Source organism: Diabrotica virgifera, chromosome 5 (assembly GCF_917563875.1).
Source record: "Diabrotica virgifera virgifera chromosome 5, PGI_DIABVI_V3a".
Lineage (NCBI taxonomy): Eukaryota > Metazoa > Arthropoda > Insecta > Coleoptera > Chrysomelidae > Diabrotica > Diabrotica virgifera.
The window spans coordinates 43,497,428-43,524,049 of record NC_065447.1 but is presented as its reverse complement, the minus strand read 5'-3'; the positions used below and the strand labels follow the sequence as shown (position 1 = coordinate 43,524,049).

The following is a 26,622-nucleotide window of genomic DNA, read 5'->3' as shown; positions in this document are numbered from 1 at the left end:
AAACACCCTGTATATGTATATTTGTATATTTAGTATTTAAGTTGAAATTAAGTAATAAGAAAGTATATACATATTTTGAAAAAATTATTTTCAGATAGGCAAATAGGTATTCCATCGAATTCTAAGATGTTACTACAATCATCTTTTAGCTTATATTTCTCTCTTTAAGATTAAAAATAAATTAGCTGCCACTCTCTACCCCTTTGCTTTTGCGAGAATTTTTTGTACAAGCGCTCTGCGCTATGAGTTTCAATATGAATCATTAACAACTTAAAATAAACAGATCATGCCGCAGCATTCAGGTAGCTGTTATGACTGTAGATCTTTAGTTATTTCAGTATCATAAGGTAAAATCGGAGATAAAGGGGTCAGGTACAGTATTGTTGAAAAATAAAGTAAAAATTAGTTTTGACTTTCATATGGATTATTAATCTAATTTAACGTTGGAATAAAAAATTGACGTATTGCATCCGCCATTTTGTTTTTTGAATCGGCAACCTCAACAACCCCCGGATATCAAATTTCGACGGTATTACATATATTTAAAATACATAAACCCGCCATATTACATCCGCCATTTTGTTTTTTGCAATTTAGACTTCGGATTCGTAATTAGCGACCTCAAAAACCGCTGGATGCCTAATTTCATGCAAATCAAAAAACGCTTTCATATTTTGGCCATCTTTTCGGGTTTTTGCACCACTATGTGCTGGTGCGGCAACATTTTTTTCTTGAAATCTTGTCCATATTTTGACTTATATGGTTGACTTTTCAATACGATCATAGGAAATGTAGTGTATTATTTTCCTTATATTTTTGCTCATATTACTAATACAGAAAAGAAGCATCAATCAAATTTACCATGGGAAAAGGAAACAACTCACTGCCTTTTCTGGATGTGTTAATCACAAAGGAGGATACATGATATGTAACCAAAGTGTCCAGAGTTTCAGACTTCTCATGTTTCAAGATGGCTAGGAGCCCCACCTCTCTAGTTTGAAATGAGTTTGTTGTTACGGCTTGTGTTGCTTGGAGGAAACTGTTTCTTAATTTTAGCCTTTGGATAGCTCAAGAGAAATCGTTGGAATACAACAAACCGGCATATTTATGTTTAATGGACCTTAAGAAAGCATTTGACAGCGTCACATTAAAAGACGTTATCCATTTGTTATACTCGAGAGAGGTACCTCTAGGAATAATTAAAACGATCGAAAACATCTACCAGAACAACACAATAAAAGTAAAAGTGGATGATGAATTAACTGACCCAATTGAAGCCGGCAATGGGATAAGACAGGGGGATTCCTTGAGTCCTTTATTGTTCAACCTGATCATGGACGAAATAATAAAAAAAGTAAGAACTAAAAAGGATACCAAATGGGAGAAAAACAACTTAAAATAATCTGCTATGCGGACGATGCAATACTAATCTCTCAAAGTGAAGATGATTTACAACGTATGCTGTACCAATTCATCATAATCGCCAGAACATTTAACATGTTAATTTCCTCACAAAAGACAAAATGCATGGTTATAACCGCAGATCCGAAAAGATGTAAATTGGAGCTGGAAGGTCAGATAATAGAACAAGTGATGGAGTTTAAATACGTAGGCATCACACTATCTAGCTTCGGAAGGCTCGAAACAGAAGTGGAAGATCAAGTGAATAGATCAAACAGAGCCGCAGGTTGCCTGAATGACACAATATGGAGAAATAAAAATATCGAAAAAGAAATGAAAGGCAGAATTTACAAAACAGTCATCAGACCAATAATGACATACACGGCAGAAACACGACCCGACACAGAGAGGACAAAAAGATTGCTCGAAACAGCGGAGATGAAAACCCTTTGAAAAATCGATGGTAAGACTCTATGGGACAGAGCTAGAAGTACAGATATACGACGGAGATACAAGGACTATAAAATTAATAACTGGGTAAGAAACAGAAGAATAGAATGGAATGACCACATAAGCCGAATGACAACAAATAGTATAGTCAGGACAGCGAGAGACGGTTTCCCAATAGTAAGGACGATCAGTGGGAAGACCACGAAAACGATGGAACGACAAGTTACTAGAGGCACATTGAAAAAACAGACAGAGTCATGTCTATACAAAAAGAAGAAAAAGAGGAAGATAGCTAGTTGGGTGCGATACAGTGTACGTTCGAGCGCGGTGGACCTCTCCCCTTCTCTGTATGCGGTAGTCTCCCAGCGGATCGTGGATGAAGCGATTTTCGTGGATGAAGCTTGTATGTTTCGTTGAGTGCTTAATCAATCTGCTTGGCCTAGGCGGATTTTTTCCAGATGGGGGAGGCATACTCACCGACAGGGAAGCAAAGAGTAACAACTTGTGGTTTAGCTCCACAAGTCCATCTTGAGCCTGTAATTTTGCGTAAGATATTGTTTGTCAGTGACTATCATCTTGGTATTGGCGCAGTGTTGTTTATATGTTGGTCCAGAACTCTGTCAAAGGTGACGCTCAGGTACTTAGGGTAGGGACAGTGTTCCAGCGGAGTGCCTGTCGATGTGACGCGGAGTTATAGGGATGAGTGGGTATTACATTACGGAGATGAATGGCACATGCCTGGGTTTTCACAAAATTTGGGTCGAGTTTGTTCTGGCCATAGTATTGGTCGATCCTCTCTATGGTCTCAGTTAGCCTCTCCTCAAATGTATCGCCTTGAACGGCCGTTGCTCGGTTTTATGTAAAGTTAATGGTGTCCTTCGTTATTGGTTGGTCCTTGGTGTAGATGTTGTGTAGAAATGGACCCCACAGCCTGTGGCAGTCCATTTTTCTTTCTTTTTCACCTGCTACTCCCTTCCTGGAACTCCACAAAGAAAATGCGATTCGCTAGAAGTCTCCTAATTGCCAACGTTAGCGTGTATTATGTTGTAATAGAATAGCTTTTTTGAATCTATCTAGCTGAAGAGTCATAAATCTATGAATACTACGCCCTGTATTTTGCGGTTCTGGTAGCCATTTTCGATAAACTGTGTGTTATTTAGAGCCTGTGAAGTGATGATTCTTCCCAGGCGGAAGTCCTGCTCAGGATTCAGAAGAGGTTCCACTGCAGCTAAGAAGTGATTTTACATACATCTCTCATATGTCTTACATACGAGGGATAGGAGGGATATAGCAAAGCTTTTGGCATCGTTAGGTGGCTTTCTCGGTTTTCGGGTACCGATAACTTTAGCTTTCTTCCAGATGTTAGGAGACCGACCACTAGCCAAACAGTTGTTAGCACCTTTATTTCATGAGACTCATGAACGTCAGTTGACTAGTTTTGAATCCTTTTACTTCACTGCCATATTGTCTGTGTGCTCTTTCAGCCACTTACCTCATGCAATTTACTCTCTGTCTTTTCTGGATCCTACAATAGACGGCAGACCAAAAATGACCACCAGAACAGTACAGAATAACATTCAATAGACAGTATATTTGCTGAACCATCGGAGAACTTGGGCCGATATTTTAGAGGTTCATTTTACAAACTACCGGTCCAGTAGTAGTTAAATGTGTTGTTTTTTACGTTATAGGTTTTAAATATATGTTTTTTTTTTTGTATTACAGGAACAATTTCAGTGTATTTCGGCCAAGCACTAGGTCAGCTTTATTGCGAATTCTCCGGAGCACTAACTAGATTCGCACACAACTTAGTAACAAACGGAAATTTGAGTAATTTACAAGCTTGCCTTTTAAATCATCTAGGAGTATCTCCCTGGAATACCGATGTCCCTCACGCGTGGCCCTTACAAGTATATCCAAGGACATTGGCTGTCTTAGCTCAGGTAAGAGTGTGTATATGTCGTAGGCAAGTATGAAATGCAGACATTCTTGCAAAAGCCTAGTCGTTTTCGTAATGACTAGGCAGTTTGTATAACGTTTCATTTGTACAAAATGACTTCACACTTAGGCATTTGCAAAACCACCGGCAACGTGAACGTTTTACAATATAATTCTGTCAAACGGTAATTTTATTTTGAAACAGCGTTGCAATTTAGATTATGTTTATAAAATTTATCAAATTTAAATAATTAATGCTATGAGATTATTTAACAGTGATTCTAAACCTTTATTTTATAATAAGAAACAAATATTATTATAAAAATAATAACTTAATTAATTAAGGAACTTAATTAAATATTTTGGACTTAAACCATTATTTCACTGAACTTACTGGAAAAGCTATACGACGAGTTTATTGCACTAATTTGCATAAATGATAAAATAAAATTGTAAAACAATAACAAAAATAAACAACATAACCTAAATTTATATATGATCTGTGCTTAAATTGCAACACTGTTTCAAAATTAAATTATCCTTTCCGGCAGTTTTGCAAATGCCTAAAAGTGTGTGAAGTCATTTCGTAAAAACGAAAACATATAAACTGCCTAGTTATTATGAAAATGACTAGGCTTTTGCAAGAATGCCTGCATTTCATACTTGCCTACGACATATATATTTTACAACATAAACTGATATTTTTAATGTATATAAATCGATGAAATAAGGGTACCAATAATAATATATGGCTTATTTGGTTGTAGGTTTTGCTTTTGAGACCACAGAACGAGAAAGAGGCATCTGTAATTAGTATATGGCATAGGTTGGTGAATACACTCATAGAAAATGTTCTTAACAATCCTCATTCTGTCGTTGAATCAGAAAATGAAGGTAAGATCAAAGTCAACAGTAGTTATACATACAACTAAGTATTCAATATTAAACACAAATATCTGTTACAACTTCAGTTCAAGTACCCGAACAAAATTTCTCCTACGATAGTACTAAAAATGTTCAAAAGCATACTCAGTTGGACTTTAAATCTGCACTTTGATCTTATTTTAATTACATACTTTTTTGTTGTAGATTTAAATGTGGAACATGCCCAAGTGCTCCTCTATTTATTTCATTCATTGAACTTGATGCAGAAGAAATCAGTCGTGTTACTTATGGCTGGTGGTGTTTTAAGATGTTCCGAGATAGCAAGAGGTCCACTTAAAGATTCACAGTTGCTACACTTATCTAGAGTATTGCTATTATTCGATTATATTATGAAGCACCTATACGATCCACCTACGTCGTTGTTAGAACAGGTAAAGTATACCAGTACACAAAACAAAACCCAAATCGAACTGATTTTGTATTGAATTTTCATAAAACTACAAGAGACGAGTTCCTTCCTGGTCACCAAATGCCTCGGAGACTATTGCCGACAGGATATTCGTGTTCAGCGACTCCAAAAACCCTCACTTAACAACCTTGCATTGATTTTGTATCGAATTTCCACAAAACTCCAGTCGAGGCACATCCTGGTCACCAGGTGTCTGGAAGACTATTGCCTTCATGATATTCGTATTCAGTGACACTAAAAACCCGCCGAATATTGGACACATTTCCGTCAATTATTATTTCCGAATTACAAATTTATTACGTTTCATCTTTCGAAACGCACTTTGGAAAATGTACTTATTTTCGTGAAAAAGGGAGGTTATGTTTCCTTTCGATTCAGAGGCGATGCGCAATCTCCACACAGCTGTTTCTGTCTTACGACGTCCTCAGTGGAGCTGCGTGCACACCTCTGAAGCAAAACGAAACCAAACTGTCTATTTATGTGGAATTTCAAAGATAGTTTAAAATCCACTTTTGGGACACTGCAGCGACATCTCTTAAAGAAAAGCGAAAAGTCCCAGATACAGTTTATTAAAATAATAATAAGTAATTATTTAAATCTGGAAACTTTTCTTGTTGGAACTTCTTTCTGGTACATCCTTAATCTCCGACTTTTACAATTTATAAGACAAGAGACGACGAATAAAGAAAGCGAAAAGCACTGTACAACATGCAGTCACATTCCGCTTTCATTCGTCTAGGAAAAACGGTCCGAAAGAAAGTTCCTAGTACTCAAATCTGAGTAAATCTGGTATCTGGTATTTATTTTCCTTGTTCAATAATGCAATTTTCATAATCAATAAGTTTTCATTGAGATCCAAAAAACACTGGTAGGTTCATTGCTTCATTGTCTCTCCTGATGATCATTAAATTTTTGTAAAGATTCGAGAATTCAAAGAATCAGGGCCCCTCGGGCATTTCAACTCAAAACACGTCGAAATTAATATGGCGACGTCGAAATGAGCCTCTACGAGCCTTGTGGATTTCAGTTGAACTAACTAAAGGATGTCATCGAAATTAATTTTAACTGCAAAAATGTGATTTCATTTCGAGTCCAAAGTAATGTGACATAGACATGACTGGCTGGACCATAGACATATATATCTAGACTGCACGCCGCTAGTCAAAAATAGGTGACAATTGCGACAGGTAACTGAGTCTATTAGGTTAATAGATAATCTATTATAGATAATCTAGTTAATCTATTATAACCTCTTTCTAATCGACAGGGTTTATGCAATGTCGTTGGGTTTGTCGACCACGTGACTTTCCTACTGCCGCCAACCCCGCCGATTAGAAAGAGACTTCCCACCTAATATCCTCAGTTTTCTCTTTCGCAATCGTCCCCTATTTTTAGATAGCAGCGCGCAGTCTAGATATTATGTCTTTGGGCTGGACTGGGAGGAGAGAGGTTAGATTAAGTTTAGGTGTCATGTTTTGTTTGCTTCTTGCAAGGAAAACTGAAGCAAATTGTATTAATATGGATGCATTGTATGGAAATTTGTTGGCTTTGCAGGAATTAGAGAGGATAGTATTAAGTTAGAAATACAATTATTGAGAATGTTGACAACGTGATTTGTCAACGTAAATGAAAGATGTAAAGCCTCGGTTTTCTCGAAAGCGGCACCGACAAACTGCGAGCGTAACACTGCGATGAATGACGTCATAAAAAACTGTATCACGCAAAATAATAGCGGTGGTTTCCAAGGATGCGTTGGAAGCCACCGCTTGCTGAGTTTGCACATGCCATTGCCACAGTCAAGAACCTTAAATTTTTCACCGTAATCTGACGTAATTCAACGCAGTGTTACGGTCGCAGTTTGTCGGTGCCGCTTTCGAGGAAACCCAGGCTTAGCGTAAAACAAACATTTAACAAACTTTGCGTAGCCTCGTAGCCAATAAACAAGAGGGCCAACCCAAATTCTGAGCCTTGTCAAAATGATAAAGTAAATATCCCCAGTTGTAACTGAAATCGAAATGAATAAGAATCGCTAGCGATTGCGACTGTCATGGCGTAGCCGCTTTTAAATTTCGACATCGAAATGAAGCAGAATCAGGGCCCAGAGCACGCCAAATAGAATTCTATTTTGCTGACGTCACAAAATAGAATTTCATAATGGGAGAATCGACGGTTGCTAGGCAACGTGACGTCACTAAAATAGAATTATATTTGGCGTGCTGCCGCAGAAGGGCTCCAATCTTTATTTTTCAAATTTACAGAATTGATATATAGCGATACGCTTTAATTACTATTTTTGCTAAATTTTTAATAACTTCTCAAAACGAAATAACATTAATCATTTAAAATTCACATTTAATATACAAACCATATGCTAACAAGTGCCGTTAAGTTTAAGAAACGAAATGTATCCCTAAGCAGATTGTATTAATGTTTTTTTCAAGGAAACACTAATAGATTTCGAGGCCAGATTGCCACGCTCTTTATGTCAACTTCTTAAAATACAGAAAGGTTCTCATCTTTTAAAACGCAGATGTAGTAATTTATTGCCTTTCTAGCCATATTGTAAAACCGCAAGCATGGTGACATAATAGAGTGTGATGGTCTCGCAGTATCGACACAGCAGGCGCGCGGTTCAGACACACCCTCGCTAAAACAACAACAAAACCCTTACGAGATAATAAACGAATCACGCTTGTTTACCCAAAAATAAATAAGTATATTATTGACAATTGTTTGCGTTTTAATTAATATTATTTTATATAATTGTTTCCGTCAACACACCACACCAACGGAATAGATACATTTCAGTATTTTAAATAAAATATTTTTTACTTCACAGATTCAATGGAACCTCTTCTACTTGACAAACCTGAATTCCGACAAAGAAAAAGAAAATACAATGACCCGTATGTACACCGCTTGGCAGGACATAGAAGACAACTACAGGAAAATATCGGCAGTTGATGAATTCGCCATGAAACCTCGGTTCTACGTTTTGACAAATTTGGAAGTGAACAATCAAGATGCTCCGAAACTGGACGGTTTGGCGTGTAATTTTATCTTGGGAACCCCAGATAAACTACGATATCCTTTGTTGTTGGATGCTCTAATTGAAATTTTGAACGTAACACACATCACTTCAGGTGCTAACGCGTCGAAAATGAGTTTCCTGGGACTTTGTGCTACACAATACTGTTTCACTATTTGCTGGAGGTACGTATTGTTCAGAATTTAGTTTAATATTCATTTTAAATTTTGGATTATTGGCGATAATAATTATTGTCAGCAAACAAAACAAAGATTAAAATGTGTTTAAATGTACGAAATCGCTGGATAATGTAAAGTATGCTTGGAAATTTATTGAAGTCTATTATTGTGTTCCGCTAGGTAACATTCTTGTATTTTTTTTGCATAATCTCAAGATTGGTCCTAATACATAGGGCCATACAGCTTTAAAACGCCTACACACGTCCCGATCTGTAGTGATGTTGATTATAGTTACTTTCTAGTATTCGTTACAAATCGTTACTTTTGTATAAAGTAATCATTTACAGTATTCGTTACTTTGATTACTTTTGTATTTGAGTACCGGTAATCATATCGTGTAATCATATGTGTGTATTTATTATTAAAATTGTGTTTCACTTTTATTTTCAAAGGAACCAACATCTGTAAAATTCTGAGAATTATCTACCTCGACAAATCGTATAGACATCTGTTTCTGGGTGCATGCTTTGTTAAATGATATACCTCCCTCTGTTTCAGCTACCTTTCAGCGCCCTGTAATCCTGTAAAACTCTTCATAGCCTTCACCCTTCATAGATAAAATTTTAGTTAACTGTACTGATACCGAACACTCGTGGAATACCCGTGCGATTCCGATATCAACCGATTGTAGGTACTCGCTCTATACGAAGTAATCAGAATAATCAAAGTAACGACTTGCCTCTCTGTATAGTAATCGTTACTTTCGGTATTCGTAAGTAACGAGTACTTTGTAAGGAATATATACTTTTTCAACATCACTACCGATCTGACCACCTGACTGTCGGGGCTGTCAGGTAAGCGGAATAAAAATTACATCAAGGCTGCAATTTAAAAAAATGAAAAAAAATGCGCTAGGCTAGCTACTAACATTTTGTCGGATAGTTTGGTCGGTCGTGTTCTATCGTGTTAGGTGGTCAGGTCGGGATGTGTGTAGTCGATTTTTTACTTATGGTTATATGGCTGTACGAAGCTGCGGATTAGGACCAAGTTTGATATTGCTTTTGCCGCATTTCGATCGCCATCGTTTTCTGTTTCTCCAATTTTTCTTCTCCAAAGCTATGTTTCTCTTGGCGCGCCGAATACCATGCTGCGGTACTTAGTTTATTGCCTTTTTTGGCCAGCGTTCTTCCTCCATTCACATGACGTATCCATATCACAATAGCTGCTTTGTTTCTATCCTATCTACAGTGGGATATACTCTGTTCGTCCCTCGTCGTATCTCTTCATTTATAATAATAATGCTTAATCCTGGATACTCGGCACCCTCTTAGAAAATTAATTTCGGTTCCTCTATTTTTTATCGTATCTCGATGTGAAAGCTGCCAACATTCTAACCCAGCGGTTCTCAATCTTTTTGTGTCATGTACCACCAAATACTTTTTATTATTTTTTGGTACCACCTAACTGAAATACATATCTAACTAGGTGATCTATAATAGTGGTGCTGATTTTGGCTGTTTTTGCGTTTTGTGTACCACCTCAAAAAATTAAATGTACCACCAGTGGTACATGTACCACAGATTGAGAACCGCTGTTCTAACCCATATGTCAAAATAGGCTCTACCAGTGTTTGGTAGATTGTAATTTTTATTTGTAACTTAATATTCTTACCATATTCAGCAGTTAAAAATACGAGTGGATTTTTTCCCTTGCTCTATTGTCTATGTCGCTTCTAGCAATTTCTTCTTCTGACTATATTACCTTGCAGAAATGCCGAGATCAAAGGAAAGACGTCTTTGCTGTATTTATTGACTATGAGAAGGCCTTTGATCGAGTACATCACAAATTAATTAAAATACTAAAGGATAAAGGAGTTGATAGTCAAGATGTACGAATCATAGAAAAATTATACTGGCGTCAAACAGCGACAGCTTGCATAAATGGAAAATCAACAGAAATATGCAAAATACAAAGAGGCGTCAGACAGGGTTGTATACTGTCCCCACTGTTATTCAATTTGTATTCAGATAGAATATTTAAGGAAGCGCTGCATAATTTAGAATGGGGTGTGAAGGTTAATGGAATTCTGATAAATACAATCAGATATGCAGACGATACAGTTATTTTAAGTGATGATATGAATGGATTACAACACCTTTTAAATGCCATTGACAGAGTGGGAAGAGAGTTTGGCCTAAATATAAACTGTTCAAAAACAAAGTACATGGTATTTAGCCGTTTGGCCCATCAAGATTCACGGTTATATGTTGATGGTCATATGATTCAAAGAGTACCCAGTTTTAAATATCTTGGTTGCTATATTACTGAACAACTAGATCCAGATAAAGAGATAAAATGTAGAATCGAGATAGCCCGCACGACATTTTTAAAAATGAGGTCATTCTTTTGTAATGATACCTTGCAACTTCAACTTCGAAAGCGCATGATTAAATGCTACATTTGATCAGTCCTCTTGTATGGTGTCGAAGCATGGACATTAAAAATATCCACCATTAACCGTTTGGAGGCTTTGAAATGTGGCTGCACAGACGTATTCTAAAAATACCATGGACGGCTATGCTGACAAATGTGGCAGTCCTTAAGAGAGCAAATGCTACCCGCGAGCTGCTTGATAACATCAAATATAGAAAGATGGCCTATTTTGGACACGTAGTAAGGGGAGACCGGTATAATATTCTTCAACTTATTATGATGGGTAAAATCGAAGGACGCAGAGGAATTGGTAGAAAGCAGGCCTCTTGGTTGAAGAATATCCGGGAGTGGACAGGAATAAAGAAAGCAGAACACCTATTTAGAATAGCTCGAGACAGAGACAGTTTCGCCATGTTAATCGCCAACGTCAAGGGGACTTGATAGGGCACGTTAAGAAGAAGACTATATTACCGAGATATTTATATTCTCTATATGACTATATGTCTTGATATTTCTAATTTATCACTCTGGATCCTCAAAATACGTAATGTGGCGCATTACGTATTTTGAAGTCTCCTGTTCTAGTCATATGCATGTAAGTCCCAACTTTTCATTATGTTTCCCCATCTGTTTTTAATTTTCTACATGTAGTCTATAACATCCTCTTCATCGCTCTCTACTGCCACCTGATCGTCTGCGAAAAACAAGATTGTGACTCTTCTAAAGCAGCTTGGATCTTCTTCTAGTGCCGACTCCGCAAATTAAGGTTGGCTATAACCATAACAAATTCCTCCCTATATTTTGCTTTTCTTAAAAGCGTCTGTGTGTTTAACCCGGTCCAGTCACGAATGTTCTTCAGCCAGGATATTTGTCGTCTATCAGGACCCCTTTTTCCTTAGATTTTACCCTTCATAATCAGGTGAAACAACCCGTACTTATCATTTCTAAGTGTGTGCCCCAAATATGCCGTCTTTCTCCTTTTAATGGTGGTCAAAAGTTCTCTATCTCTTCCCATTCTGTGCAACACCATTTCTTCCGGTTCCGGTAATATGATCGGTTCATAGTATTTTCAAAATTCTCCTAAAAAGCCACATCTCAAAATCTTCCAGCTTTTTCATTTTACCATCGATATCAGATTTGTAGAATGAGACTTTGGATACTCAGAAATTGCATCATCTTCAAAAAGGCTCTTTAATTGGTCTATTCTTGATCGAGTTTCTGATTTTGGATTTAGATCTTCTGTCATCCAGACTCCATAAGTATTTCATTTTGACAGCACTTTTCGAATTTTTATAAATATTGCCAATAGCTTGCACATATAATCCGTTAAGGCTTATTTTCATCAATACCTGACAGAGATTTTCAGGGGCGCCCGCCGTGTCGTAAACTTTCTCTAGATCAACAAATAACAGTGTGTTGGTAGGTTCCGTGATTTGTTTTCTTGATAACTTGTTGAAGTTTAAATGCGTTGATATGATGATATTGTAGAATTGTGTTTGTTTAGTGTATTATTTTTATTTATTTATTCTTTTTCAGGCTATTACAGCTACTCCCGCCATCAGCGTCATATATGGAACGCTTGGCGACAGGCGAAAATTTGACGGCTGGCCCCTTATTACTTCATTCTCTAGTCTGGGGGCCTAGAGCGTCCCACAAGAATTTCAGTAGATGGCTGAAGGACTGTCTAGTTAAGCAAGGGATGTACACGCAACACACAGACAAATTATTAAAGGAAGTGTCCGAAGCAGTTAACAATATTAAATACAATATAACGAATGCTAAAAATTGTATTATGTCGCTTACTCCTGATGTCAAAAAAGGTATATAAAATATTTATTCTAATTTTTTTTCGTCGTGTTTAGTTATATGTATTATTATTATTGGTGGTGTTTTTATACTTAAAAAAATGGGTTTGGAGTCTTCTCGATATTTTGTAGTATTCCTTTATATTCTTTTCCTAATAATTTTTTCCTCCTTATTATTATCCTGGTGCATGCGAGCGGCCAATCCCTAAAAAGATGACCATAACCATGAATATGAAGGGAAAATTTGATACCAGTGTTTTTTTTCCTCCTTATTATTATCCTGGTGCATGCGAGCGGCCAATCTCTAAAAAGATGACCATAACTATGAATATGAAGGGAAAATTTGATACCAAAGTGTTAGTAATAAAAATGTGCTTGTCTAGGATCTCAGCATTCCCAAATTCCCTCGACTATATAGTTCTTTTGCTCAAGAGTCCTGAAAGAACGCCTCAATATAGCCACGATATTTTATCATCGGCTGCGCTGAAGGTACCGCAGTGAATTGCCAGTTAAGCGACGGGCAGGGCGTAACAAAGTACTTACTTGATCATCTGATACTCTGTCGATCCATATTATGTTTAATAGCCGCCGTTACAACCACATCTCAAAATAATCCAGACGTGGCATGGTTCTTGTCTTTAACGGCCATCTTTAAGGAGGGGGGATATAGTTAATTCTGTGTTTTTTTGCATAATTTTAAAACGTTTTCCCTTGAAAGTGGTGGGGTTAAATTAAATGGGTAAAAGGATATCTTAAAGAACAACACTTGAAGATGATTCAGTTAAATTTTTATTGAAAAATATTAAACAATGAAGCAGTGGCGTCATTTTTAAGTAGACGATCCAAAAAAGAAGATGATTTGCGGTGTACACTATATCTTCGGACAGAATCATTTGAAACATATAAACCAAAAAGATTATTTTAGTTTAAGAGTTTCTTGAGGTAGTGACGTCGAGTTTTTATGATTATATTGATTTTTAAATTCATGGTATAACTTTAAAGTAAAAAAATAAAAAAAAAAACAAAAAAAAAGTGTGTGTGGTAAAGAGACAAATGGTAATATAAACAAAAAATTGTTAAAATAAGCAAAAACTCGACGACACTACCTAGTAAAATATCTAAAAAAGAAGCGTGCAAAATTTCAGAAAGATCGGTGCATTACTTTTTGAGTTATGATGTACACCGCCTCAAAAAAACATGTTTTTCAGAAAATACGTTTTAAAAAAATGTAGTTTTGTCAATAATACTAAGAAATTTTTTGTATATATCCATATCTCCGTCAATTTTGCTCAGATTAACTTGAAATTTTAATGGTATACTCTTGAAAATATTTACATTCGAATAAGCCAATAAAAAAATCGAAAAAAAATAATCAAAAATACTATACCCCCCCCCCCCTTAACTCCGTACAACACTGTAGACTGTATGTAGCATGCAATGGGACGCCATCGAGTAAAGAGCCTCAGGTCTCTAGTCTCTATTACAGAATAGTGCTTTCATTTTTAAGAACTTATTTCTGGCTATTTTGATTCCAGTTTTGACCTTATCATCAAAATTCCATTTATCATTTAGTATTGAGAATAAAGCATCTCTGGTGTTTATACCATTTCTGAAACCAGATTGGTTTTCACTTATATTTTTATTTATCTTTCTCCATAGTCTAGAGTGGAGGGTTTTTATAAATGCAGTAAATATCATTACTATGGTGTTTATTCCTCTCGTTACTATTATACCTACTTCTTTTTACCTTTTGTCATGTTTCCTTCCTATGTCGACAATTAATTCCATGTTCTGCTCTATTTGTCTTACTTATCACTATACGTAGTCCAGAAAGCCACTGCGCATCCGCTAGGAAAAATATTCTGATTCGGATTTTTTGCACAATCTTACTCAAAAAGGACTCCTTTTAACAAATTTGCATGTTGCCAGGACCAAAAGGTTGTCAAAAATTTTTTAAACGTTTTTTTTTTGTTTTTTTCCTAAAATTATTTTTTTTTTAATGGAAAAAAGTTTTTTAGGTTTTTTGGATCATTCCAAACAGAAAAGGTCTTTAGTGACTTTTCTCTAAAAATGATAGTTTTTGACATATAAGCGATTAAAAATTGAAAAATTGCGAAATCGGCAATTTTTAACCCTCAAAAACTATGTGAAAAACTGAAAATTTGAATATTGCCAAGGTAGGTAGATATTCTTTAAACATCGATTGATGAAATCTCGAAGAGTTTTTTGCAATACAATATTCAAAACTCCTTTGTTTTTTAATTGCTAATCAAGCGTCCGCGACACTATTTTCCACCGACAGTATGGTGCAAATGAAAGGAATAAATTCGTTATTTCGTAAACTGGCGACTTTAAGGAAAAATCCCGAAACGGGTCGATTTTTATTTTTAAGTTGTGATATTGTGGCATATATGGTATACTAGTGACGTCATCCGTCTGGGCGTGATGACGTAATCGATGATTTTTTTTAATGAGAATAGGGGTCGTGTGGTAGCTCATTTGAAAGGTTCTTCAATTCTCTATTCAGTAATGTAAACATTTACATAATTATTTATACAGGGTGTCCTTCTACTTCTTTTTTTGTCAAGTAATTTAATTTAATAAAAAATTTTTGGACACCCTGTATAAATAATTATGTAAATGTTTATATTACTGAATAGAGAATTGAAGAACCTTTCAAATGAGCTAGCACACGACCCCTATTCTCATTTAAAAAAATCATCGATTACGTCATCACGTCCAGATGGATGACGTCACTAGTATACCATATATGCCACAATATCATAACTTATAAATAAAAATCGACTTGTTTCGGGATTTTTCCTTAAGTCGCCGGTTTGCGAAATAACGAATTTATTCCTTTCATTTGCACCATACTGTCGGTAGAAAATAGTGTCGCGCACGCTTGATTAGCAATTAAAAAACAAAGGAGTTTTAAATATTGTATTGCAAAAAACTCTTCGGGATTTCATCAATCGATGTTTAAAGAATATCTACCTACCTTGGCAACATTCAAATTTTCAGTTTTTCACATAGTTTTTGAGGGTTAAAAATGACCGATTTCGCAATTTTTCAATTTTTAATCGCTTATATGTCAAAAACTATCATTTTTAGAGAAAAGTCACTAAAGACCTTTTCTGTTTGGAATGATCCAAAAAAACCTAAAAAAACTTTTTTCCATGCAAAAAAATAATTTTAGGAAAAAAACAAAATAAAAACGTTTAAAAAATTTTTGACCACCTTTTGGTCCTGGCAACATGCAAATTTGTTAAAAGGAGTCCTTTTTGAGTAAGATTGTGCAAAAAATCCGAATCAGAATATTTTTCCCAGCGGATGCGCAATGGCTTTCTGGACTAACACTGTATGCCAAATCTTTTCATCTAGTCTGTTTGATCATATTCCTATTCCTTTGCTGTAATCAAGATTGTGTTTCATCTTCCTATCCTTTTTTTCTTCTCCTTTTGTTTCTTCTTTACTTTACTTTTTAAGAAAAGTGTTTCTTCTTATATTTATCTTCCTATTTACGATATTATTCATACTTACTTTCTCAAATATTGTCTACTTTTTTAAATAAAGTTCTCAAGCAAACTAAGAAAGTCCTTAATATTCAGCTCAGCGGAGTGCTATGCTTCAAGGTGTGAAATTCTATCAACAAGGGATTTATCTGTTTTATGGAACGATCCCTTCAATCCCTTGTTTATTTGAGTACACATTTCCATCAATAGTACGCCGCTGAGCTGAATAAACTACAAGTCAAATAATTCGGAATGCACGTCATAGATTTAATGACATCATAACGCACCGGTACAAACTTAACGGCAAAAAAAATTCAACAAATTTTTCCTCATATATTAGTTTTTTGGCTACCGTCAAGTTTGGCGGGACAGCGCTGTTGCCAAATAAAAAACACATTTATTTATCAAAGCTGCTACAGCCTACACTGTTTCTTTTTGTGTCAAACTCGTGTGTGTGTTTCCAAATACTATTGACTGTAATACATACAACTCTTGACATTTCCCATTACATTTGAGGAAGCAAAAAAATAGCGCCATCTAGTGGTTCGCGGTGATAACCAGAGCAATCTAACCTTACATTTATAAAATTGCTTTATTTTTGTTTTTGTATAAGTGTTTGAACTATTTTTATTTTTATTTAATTTTGCAAAATTAGCTCGTTATTCAAAAATTTATTTAGTTTACGTCAAATTTTACGTTGTCACAACGTAGTTTCACCGCAAGCCGACAGTGGCGCTAGTGGTAACGTGCTTCCAGATTTCTGTGGGAGTTGGATGTATTACAAATAGTATGCTTCTTTTCATGAGCATTTTTCAGTGCGTCACAAATGATAGAAAAAAAGGTAAGTCCGTGATAATATACATTTTAGTGACATGACATTTTAGTTAAATCTGACAGTTGTCAAATTTTATTTGCAATTTGGCATAAAAACAAATCAATTGTCTTTATTGCATTTATAAAATGGTATTTTCTTTGATTGGTATAGTCTTTTAAATTGTTCAGATTATATTCGTAGATATATAATTATATTTTATTATATAATTCACAAATTATTTTATTTTCGATTATGGCGCCATCTAGAAATGGCTAGATGGCGATTACTAGAATAAATGTTATAAATGTCACCGACGAAATGTAATCACCGACGTGCGTTTTTTTCTGTCACATACAATTTAATGCGTTAGAAAGAAATCGAAAAACTGTGACGCACTGAAAGATTCTCATGAGAAAAAGCATATTTGGTGTTTCTCTTTACTATAAGTGTCGAACTGAGATTGTCCGATATAATATTATGTAAGATGTTTGTTTATTTTTTCTTCTTCTTTTATGGCCTTTGTGAGCTGTGCCCATTTAGCAAGCAAAATTTTTTAAAATTAACGCCTAATTAAACCTACCATACAACAAGACCAATCAAAGATAGGACAGGGAAAGTGAAGTTGGTGAAAAAATAAACTGTTGTTAAAATATAAACTAAATAAATAAAATATAATTTGAAAACAATAATTTGACATATTTAACCTACAATATTATGACAGACGTCAGTTACCATTTACCATCTGACCAAATATAATAATGACGTCTTATATAATCCCTATATATTTTTTCAAATTTAGAATTTGGCAACAAGCGGAAAATTACTCTCTAGTTTATTAATGACTCTCTTAGTTTGCTTGCAGAACTACACATTTGAGTAACTAACTTATTAGTGACTGTTTATTATTTTCATAGGAATGGTAACCAAAGAAAACCTTCCACCATTATGGCATTTATTTTTACTCGACGCTCTTATGACAAACGTACAAGTGGCTTTAGAAGAGCCCGAAGGGAGCACTGAAAGTACTTCAATCACTGTATCTAACGGAACCTACGTCCAGGATTTATTACCCCACGTTTTAAGGTATGAATTGTTTCCACTATTCTACTTTTGCTTTCATTCTAGTTTTAATAATTAAATCATTGGGATTTGGTAAAACAATTTATTAATTTTAGGTTAACTCAAGCAATACTGCACTGTACAAGATGGTCCTTACTACATACTATTGCTGACCAAAATCCGTCGTGTGAAAAATTCTCATTGCAGAACTTTGAAGGACTACAAGATGTCCTTGCAATAGCTTCTACAAAGAATACACTAACGATGTCGTTATCATCTGAGCTAACCACTCTTTTGCCTTCATGTGTAAGCTCTGCCCAGTTGCAGAATTATAAGACAATTTTAGAAGATGTTTCATTGGTAAGCAACCCTGCATCTTATTCTTCCGATTTAATTTTAAAGTAAAGAGACAAAGTTAATAACGTCAAAAAATTCTTTATATTATTAAATTGGATACTTAGTCCATGTGGTGAGACCGCTCCCGTCTGAAAAACATTTCTAATTCGGTTTCTCTGCGGATTCATATTCAAAAATGTCCCCTTTAAACAAATCTGAAGGGTGCCGGACGGAATTTTTGAGCAGAAATTGTTTAAACAATCTTTTTAAACAAATACATAAGATCACCTTTTATTGCTCCAAAAAATATATTTCTAGGTTTTTTTTGATCATTCTAAACAAGAAAGGTATCTTGTGATTTTTCTCAAAAATTGACAGTTTTGAGTTATAGGCGATTTAAAATCTAAAAATGCGAAAATACGCATTATCGAGGCTTAAAAACTCATATTTAAATTAGTATTTTTAAGGGTGCCAATAACTTGGATTAAAGTTTGAACATTCCTTTTCAAGATTCCGAAGAGTAATCGGGTCTAACTTCAATTTAGACCGTAGTTTTTTAATTGTTAATTATGCGTGCCCATCCGGTTTTTTGCCGATGCGGCGCGCACTATTTTCAAAAATCCTATTTTCCTCCGAAAAATATTTTTTCTAGATTATTTGGGATATTCTAAATAAAATAAGTTTCTTGACATTTTTCTCAAAAGTTAATAGTTTTAAAGTTATAAGCGATTTAAAATCCGAAAAATGACAAAACACATTTTCGCATTTTAAATCGCTTATAACTTTAAAACTATTAACTTTTGAGAAAAATGTCAAGAAACTTATTTTATTTAGAATATCCCAAATAATCTAGAAAAAATATTTTTCGGAGGAAAATAGGATTTTTGAAAATAGTGCGCGCCGCATCGGCACGCATAATTAACAATTAAAAAACTACGGTCTAAATTGAAGTTAGACCCGATTACTCTTCGGAATCTTGAAAAGGAATGTTCAAACTTTAATCCAAGTTATTGGCACCCTTAAAAATACTAATTTAAATATGAGTTTTTAAGCCTCGATAATGCGTATTTTCGCATTTTTAGATTTTAAATCGCCTATAACTCGAAAACTGTCAATTTTTGAGAAAAATCACAAGATACCTTTCTTGTTTAGAATGATCAAAAAAAAACCTAGAAATATATTTTTTGGAGCAATAAAAGGTGATCTTATGTATTTGTTTAAAAAGATTGTTTAAACAATTTCTGCTCAAAAATTCCGTCCGGCACCCTTCAGATTTGTTTAAAGGGGACATTTTTGAATATGAATCCGCAGAGAAACCGAATTAGAAATGATTTTCAGACGGGAGCGGTCTCACTACATGGACTAACTGCTATAATGTTGTAGTCTTATTATCTCCATTATCCGTATTATTTCATTATCTCTTTATTTTACTGATGATCGTTCTTGCTAAATTCTCTTTTTGTTATTTTTAGAGTGCTTATCAAAACGACATAATCCCATCAGAAAGCGCCATTTTAAAAGTAGTAGACGCACATGTAGCTACTCTTTCCATGGGCAGCCCATACAGCATCAACTTGTCACTTCGACGTTTATTACAATGCCTAGTCAAATTTATTTGTGATCATGCCCCTAAAACAGAAAATACAGACACGAAGAACAAAGCGATTGAACTACTAGTTTCAATCACTTTAGATCTAAGGACCGAATTTTTGAATGACACTGTGACTAAAACGTTAGACAAAATGATTGGCGATACCGAAATAGACGAACATCAAAAACGAGTCTACCTGAGGGTTTTAGATCATACTTATAAACTCATAATAAATTACACGTCAGGTAACTCAGAGACGTATAGTGCTAATATTGATGAAAAAATACTTCACCACTGTTTGAAATTCTACGAAAAAATCATCGAGAAATCTTCAGGCAGACAAGCTTTAGAAATCTTCTTTACTGGAGATAGGGATTTGGTGAAAGTGCTGATGTCTGTATCTAGTCCGCAAATGTCGCAACATTATGGTACCAGAGTACTGCATTTCTTCAATAAACTGTTCCAAGCAGCCGAGAAGAGCTCTACAGATCCAAGCCTGAACTACTTATGTTCAAGTATGAGTAAACTGGCAAACGTAGATAGCGAAAAGCTGCAAACCTGGTTGCGTCAAATCATCATCGGTACAAGTAGTATTGAACCCGTCGTGACAACTACAGTTACCATCAATAAAGAAGAATCTCCTGCGACATCTACCAACGGAAAATGGACTATAACCACGGTTGAAAGTAAAGAGGCTAATTCTCCAACATCTAACGACGATCAAAAGTCCTTGGTGCAAGAGAACAGTCAGCTGTTGCAAGCTTTAACTAGTTTTATTGTTAAACAAAACAGTAATGTTTCCGAAGAAGTTTCGATAACAATATTGAAGGCGCTGATCCAACTTGGAAAACATCTGTTATCGCCTACTCTGGAAGGTACTGGTTTTACTGATTTAATGGTGGATATGATCATGTTAGCAGATGCTGGTTCAGGAAAGGGTAAGTTTTGAAATAAGCTGTTTATACATTGTTTATTAGAGTTGCACCTCAACGCTACATGATATATTCAGAGGAGCAGTTGGGCTGTTAATTCTTTCCAGACTTCGAGAAATAACACTGCCCAACAATCTTTTAATGCTTCCTTTACTTCACGGGCCCAATCATACTAATTTTGGTGAGAAGTTGAGAAAAATGTACTTACATGATAAGGGAATTTGTTTATTAGCTCTAGTTTTTATTATAAAAAGGGGCGGACAGAAACGAAACAGAAGCATTATCAGAAACTACGACCAAAGGATAACTTCCTTTTTTGGACGAAATGCTCCTGCTCCTGCTCCTGCTTGATGTCTGACTTTTGTTTGTAAAATTCATATATTCGAGGATTCAGCCGTATCTGATTTTATTTATTTAAAAATAATTAAATTTCAAATTGTATTTACCTGCTTAATTAGTTGATTTAGTACGCCAACGGTTTAGACTTTGATGTATTTCCTGACTCATTTGACTTTTGATGTATTTCTTCGCACAGTTTTTTTTTGTCACATTTGCCACACTAAGTATATGATATGATATAAACACATAACGTGAAATTAGAGACTTCTCTTCCTATCCACCAAAATACCAACAATTTGATACTGGAAATGCTGATAGGCCTGAATCCCGCGTAACAAAGAAAAAGTTTATTAATAGCAAGCTGAAAATTTGGTAATAGCTTAACGGTGTCTAATCGGACAAACTTTGATATACGGGAACACTGGAACAGAGGAAGTTTTAATTATGGAACAGGTTCCAGGTTTCAAATGTCAGACTACGAAAAGTCCCATATATTTTGTCGGACAGACTTCCAATTGATTTGTTACCCTTTCATTTAACTCTCATGGAAAAATTAGACTGCTATTTACCATCAACATAATTCCTGTCATTTGACATGTTCTACGTGTCGGAATTATTAAAATGCCCAACATATCTGTCGGAGAAACATTTTTGAAGTTATACTTCTTTACGATCGAGAGTGAAATTTTATAATGCCGGGCGCATGCGCACACAGACAGTATGTAGTTCGTTGCTAATCTTTCAAGATATGTATGTATCTGAAGCTATTTCCTTGTGACATTTTTATAATTGAAGTATTTTCTATGGGAAATAAGCCACAATTTTACTAAAAAATGAATTTATTAACGTTTCGAAGCCCAAATCGGGTTTCGTTGTCGAAATACAAAATACTATTAAAATAAACAAAAATGTTGTTGCTAAGTAAAAAAATTCTTCTAATAATTTATTTAATCTGACTCATTTATATTGGCAATTCAGACGTATATTATACATTTTAAAGTAGAAGACTTTAAAATGATATCGCCAATATTTATGAGTTGCGTTCCTGGGACGACTTTACTAAAAGATAGTTCATTCGATTACATGAAATCAATCCCAACTCAAGAATATCCGTCTTAAAATGTATAATATACGTCTGAATTGCCAATATAAATGAGTCAGATTAAATAAATTATTAGAAGAATTTTTTTACTTAGCAACAACATTTTTGTTTATTTTAATGGTATTTTGTATTTTGACAACGAAACCCGATTTGGGCTTCGAAACGTTAATAAATTCATTTTTTAGTAAAATTGTGGCTTAGTTCCCATAGAAAATACTTAATGTATGTATCAGCGCAAATAAGTCTTTAAAAGGGTATATTAGTGTTTTTAGTTAATGTATTATTTTTTATAATTTTTGTGTCGTTGGATTTGTCTACCTCGGAAGTAAGATAATAAAATATCTATTATAAAATTTTTTATATTTCACTTGATCTATTTGTCACCGTGATGTGTAATTATATCCGAGACGTCACTTACAAGGGCTTGATAGCTTGATTGGTAGAGAATTGGACGAGAGATCGAGAGGTCCCGGGTTCAAATCCCGGACGATTCATATTCTTTGTTTTTTTTTTAATTTTTGGTATCGTTTTAATAAATTTTACAGGTCGATTTTTATTTTTAAATTAAGACTTTTTGGCATTTATGTCATACTAGTGACGTTACCCATTTGGGCGTGATGACGTCATCGATGATTTTTTAAATAAGAATAGGGATCGTGTCATAGCTCATTTGAAAGGTGATTCAATCCTCTATTCAGTAATATAAACATTAACATAATTATTTACACAGGGTGTCCAAAACAATTTTTTTTAATTAAATTTATTGACATAAAAAGAAGAATCTGTGTAATTTATTTAATTCAAAATATATTTTACTGCTATCATAAAACAGTAAAAAATGTTTTTGACAAATAAAAAATATTGTTTTTTGCAAATTCAGTATTAAAGCAGCCACCCACCTGCCTCTTGACAATTTGAGCATTTAATTCAAGCGAAAAGCAATCATTTTTTTTTTCAAATAAACATTTTTTTCTGTTTTCTGAGAGCAGTAAAATGTATTTTGAATTAAATAAATTACACATATTCTTCTTTTTTTATGTCAATAAATTTAATAAAAAAAAAAGTTTTTTCGTCACCCTGTATAAATAATTAATTATGTTAATGTGTATACTAATGCATAGAGAATCGCATTACCTTTCAAATGAGCTATCACACGACCCCTATTCTCATTTAAAAAAATCATCGATGACGTCATCACGCCCAAATGGGTGACGTCACTAGTATGATATATATGTCAAAAAGTCGTAATTTAAAAATAAAAATTAACCTGTTTCGGGATTTTTTTCTAAAATTGTCCATTCTCGAGAAAATGAGTTTATTCCAACCTTTACGTGCTCACTGTATAATAGAAGTATAACTTCTTACGTGCGTACAAAGTACACATACATTCTTTTTTTTTTCATATATTATATAAAGTTTGCTATTGAATAAACTTAAAAACAACCTGCTAGTTTTCACAATCGTAAACTTGTCAGGATGACACGTTCCACAATTAAAATCACGTTCCACAATTAAAACTTTCCCTGTTCCAGTATTCCCATGCATCAAAGTTTGTCCGACTAGACACTGTTAGGCTATTAACAAATTTTCAGCTTGCTATTAATAAACTTTTTTTGGTACGCTGCATCCAAGCCTATAATTCCAGGAATATTTTTCCACCTTCCGGTCTAGATTGAGTTCAGCCGTAACAGGGGTAGATTGACTAGAAGGGTACTTATGCTGCACTAAGAAGAGGTATATTCGTTTCATCTAGCTCTGTCAACTTTTGGGGACCAGACTAAACTTCAGTATAAAAATATGTTTTATTTTCCTCAAATTTTTAAACAACTTGAAACACGTTTTTTCTCTAAAAATGCCCATAGTACCATTCTGATCATTTACTAATAAATAGTCGTATCATTTATTCTTTTCCCTTTTTTGCATATTTTTTACGAATGTTTTATTTTTAGGACACAGTTATTTATTCCCTGCTACAGCAGAATGGATAGAACTGTGCAACAAACGCATCTCAGAAAAAGATGTTATAGATAAATTAACTAGTAATCCTGATTCCTTGAAGAAAAATGCTATGCTGGAAGCCTCTTCTAGTATTCTAGACTACGTTAGCGATGTTATATCAACTATTATTGCCCAGCATCCTCAAACGATAAGACCTCTTAGTCCTCCTTGGGAAAGTGAGTCTCCTTTAGAGTTGGAATCTGAGTGGCAAGACTTCGCGAACGATGACGATGATAGCGGTGAAGATAGCGACGAGGATTCTTTATGCAACAAACTTTGCACCTTCACCGTAACCCAAAAAGAATTCATGAATCAGCATTGGTATCACTGTCACACTTGCAAAATGTTAGATGGCGTTGGTGTATGCTCTATCTGTGCCAGAGTTTGTCACAAAGGGCACGATTTGAGTTACGCCAAGTATGGTAACTTTTTCTGTGATTGTGGCGCCAAAGAGGATGGAAGTTGTCAAGCGTTGGTAAAGAGAAGTCCCCAAACCAACGAAACCAATAATGCAACAACTGGAAACAACTCTGAACATATGTTAACCAGTTCTTTAAGAAGAAAGACTTCAAGTCCCATCCCAGCTGACAAGGTAAGTAGGCTTTAAAAATGTTTTTCTACTAAAAACGACATATGTTTCATCACATTGTTCTTGGTATGTTAGGTATTATTCTCACCTCAGGCTAGACACTACTTGTCTTTAGTACTTGGTTGTGGGAACTTTGTACCAAATCCTGTCCTTTTATTAAAGTCCACCATCAAGTCATATGCTCTAGAAGCCAATCGCTTTCTTTTTAGGATTCTTCTGCCTACATGCTCAGATCTACACCTTCCAACTTTAGTATTTGGTATATCCGTAATTAGATCCTCCTAAATTTAGTCCCCTAATCGTTTGAATGTTCAGCTATTGCCATTACTATTTCCCCTTATTCTTTGTTCTCTATCTTCTTTAAGTGCCATCTCCTAATCTATGGTTGGATATCATTATCACTATCTTTACTCTATCTACCGCTGCCCTGAAGAGTTCGGACAGCTTGGATATTAGTGCACCCTATGTAACCCACAGCTGAATCTTATGTTTGTGCGCACAGTGTTGCCATACTGTTTTCTTTATTTCTTTCATAATTTTAATCAGTGTTAAATGTATGTATAAGAAGAATAGAATAATTTTATAAGAACGTTTACTTCTCCGTCATTATACCAGGTAGAATGACAAATGAGGTGTCAAATGAAAGCTTATAATCCAAGGATGGTACTAATTCTGCGACTATAATATGGCACTTCCGGTTAGAACCTTTTAACCAGAAATGATATAAAAACAAATTCTACATTTCTTCTCATCTTGGTAAGGCACGTCGAATGATATATCGCTTATACTATTTCGGTGACTTTAAAACAGTACTTACGGTTGCAAATCTAAAAACGGAAGTCCGATGTCAAGTTTCTCATCTTTTGTCATTCTACCTGGTATAGTGACGGAGGAGTTATATTCGCGGTCGGACGGACAGACGGACAGACAGCCTAGGTTAAATTTCTCACCTTTAGTACCATCCTTGGATTATAAGCTTTTATTTGACACCTCATTTGTCATTCTACCTGGTATAATGACGGAGGAGTTGAATTTACAAACAGACAAACAAGACGGACAGACGGACGTGGATAATTCAACGTTTTCACATTTTTTCAAAATTGGTGAAAACAACAACATAATAATAAACTTTACTTAATTGGTGTTTCAAAACTACTTATTTTTTACACATTACAGAATATTAGAAGGTTTCCAACAAGTTAAACTTCGCAATGATTTAAAATAATCAAGTAAAAACCTATCTATACTTCTATACATAACATATTAGAACATACCTAAAATACACAAATGATACATTTCACACACAAATATAATATCACAAAAAATTGTAATGTGATAGTATGAAAAAATAGAGGATACGGCAACGGTGTTACATGTCATGCTCGGATGCAATGCCAAAATCTACATAGACATATTATTATTAGGGAGCACTAATATCCAAGCTGTCCAAGAGTTCTATTGAACTGCATTTAAACCAGTCCCTTATATTTTTCAACCATGATGCTCTCCCTCTTCATATCGCTGCCCCTTCATTACGTGTTCCCGACAGTACAACTGTCTTATTTTTATTGTGTTTGTTATTTCGTATTCTTTGTCCATTTCTCGCAATACTTCCGTGTTCGTTTTCTTCTATGTCCATGCTATTCTAAGTATCCTTCTGTAACATCACATTTCAGAGGACTATAGCTTACTTATGTGTTCTTGTTTCAGTGTCCAGCTTTGTTCTCCATACATCGTTTCAATGATCAAAATTGAAATA

General features: G+C 34.8%; 1 protein-coding gene across 1 annotated transcript in view; it reads left to right on the top strand.

Annotated features, from left to right (window-relative positions):
• Positions 1-26,622, top strand: part of LOC114328390 (E3 ubiquitin-protein ligase UBR4) — a 193,332-nt gene that overhangs the window by 69,865 nt on the left and 96,845 nt on the right. Inside the window, exons 10-18 of the mRNA XM_050651407.1 lie at positions 3,577-3,794; positions 4,557-4,683; positions 4,879-5,105; positions 7,983-8,356; positions 12,320-12,603; positions 17,832-18,000; positions 18,093-18,336; positions 19,785-20,841; positions 24,226-24,866. Of these exons, the coding sequence (XP_050507364.1) occupies positions 3,577-3,794; positions 4,557-4,683; positions 4,879-5,105; positions 7,983-8,356; positions 12,320-12,603; positions 17,832-18,000; positions 18,093-18,336; positions 19,785-20,841; positions 24,226-24,866 (3,341 nt within the window). The remainder of the gene's footprint in view (positions 1-3,576; positions 3,795-4,556; positions 4,684-4,878; positions 5,106-7,982; positions 8,357-12,319; positions 12,604-17,831; positions 18,001-18,092; positions 18,337-19,784; positions 20,842-24,225; positions 24,867-26,622) is intronic.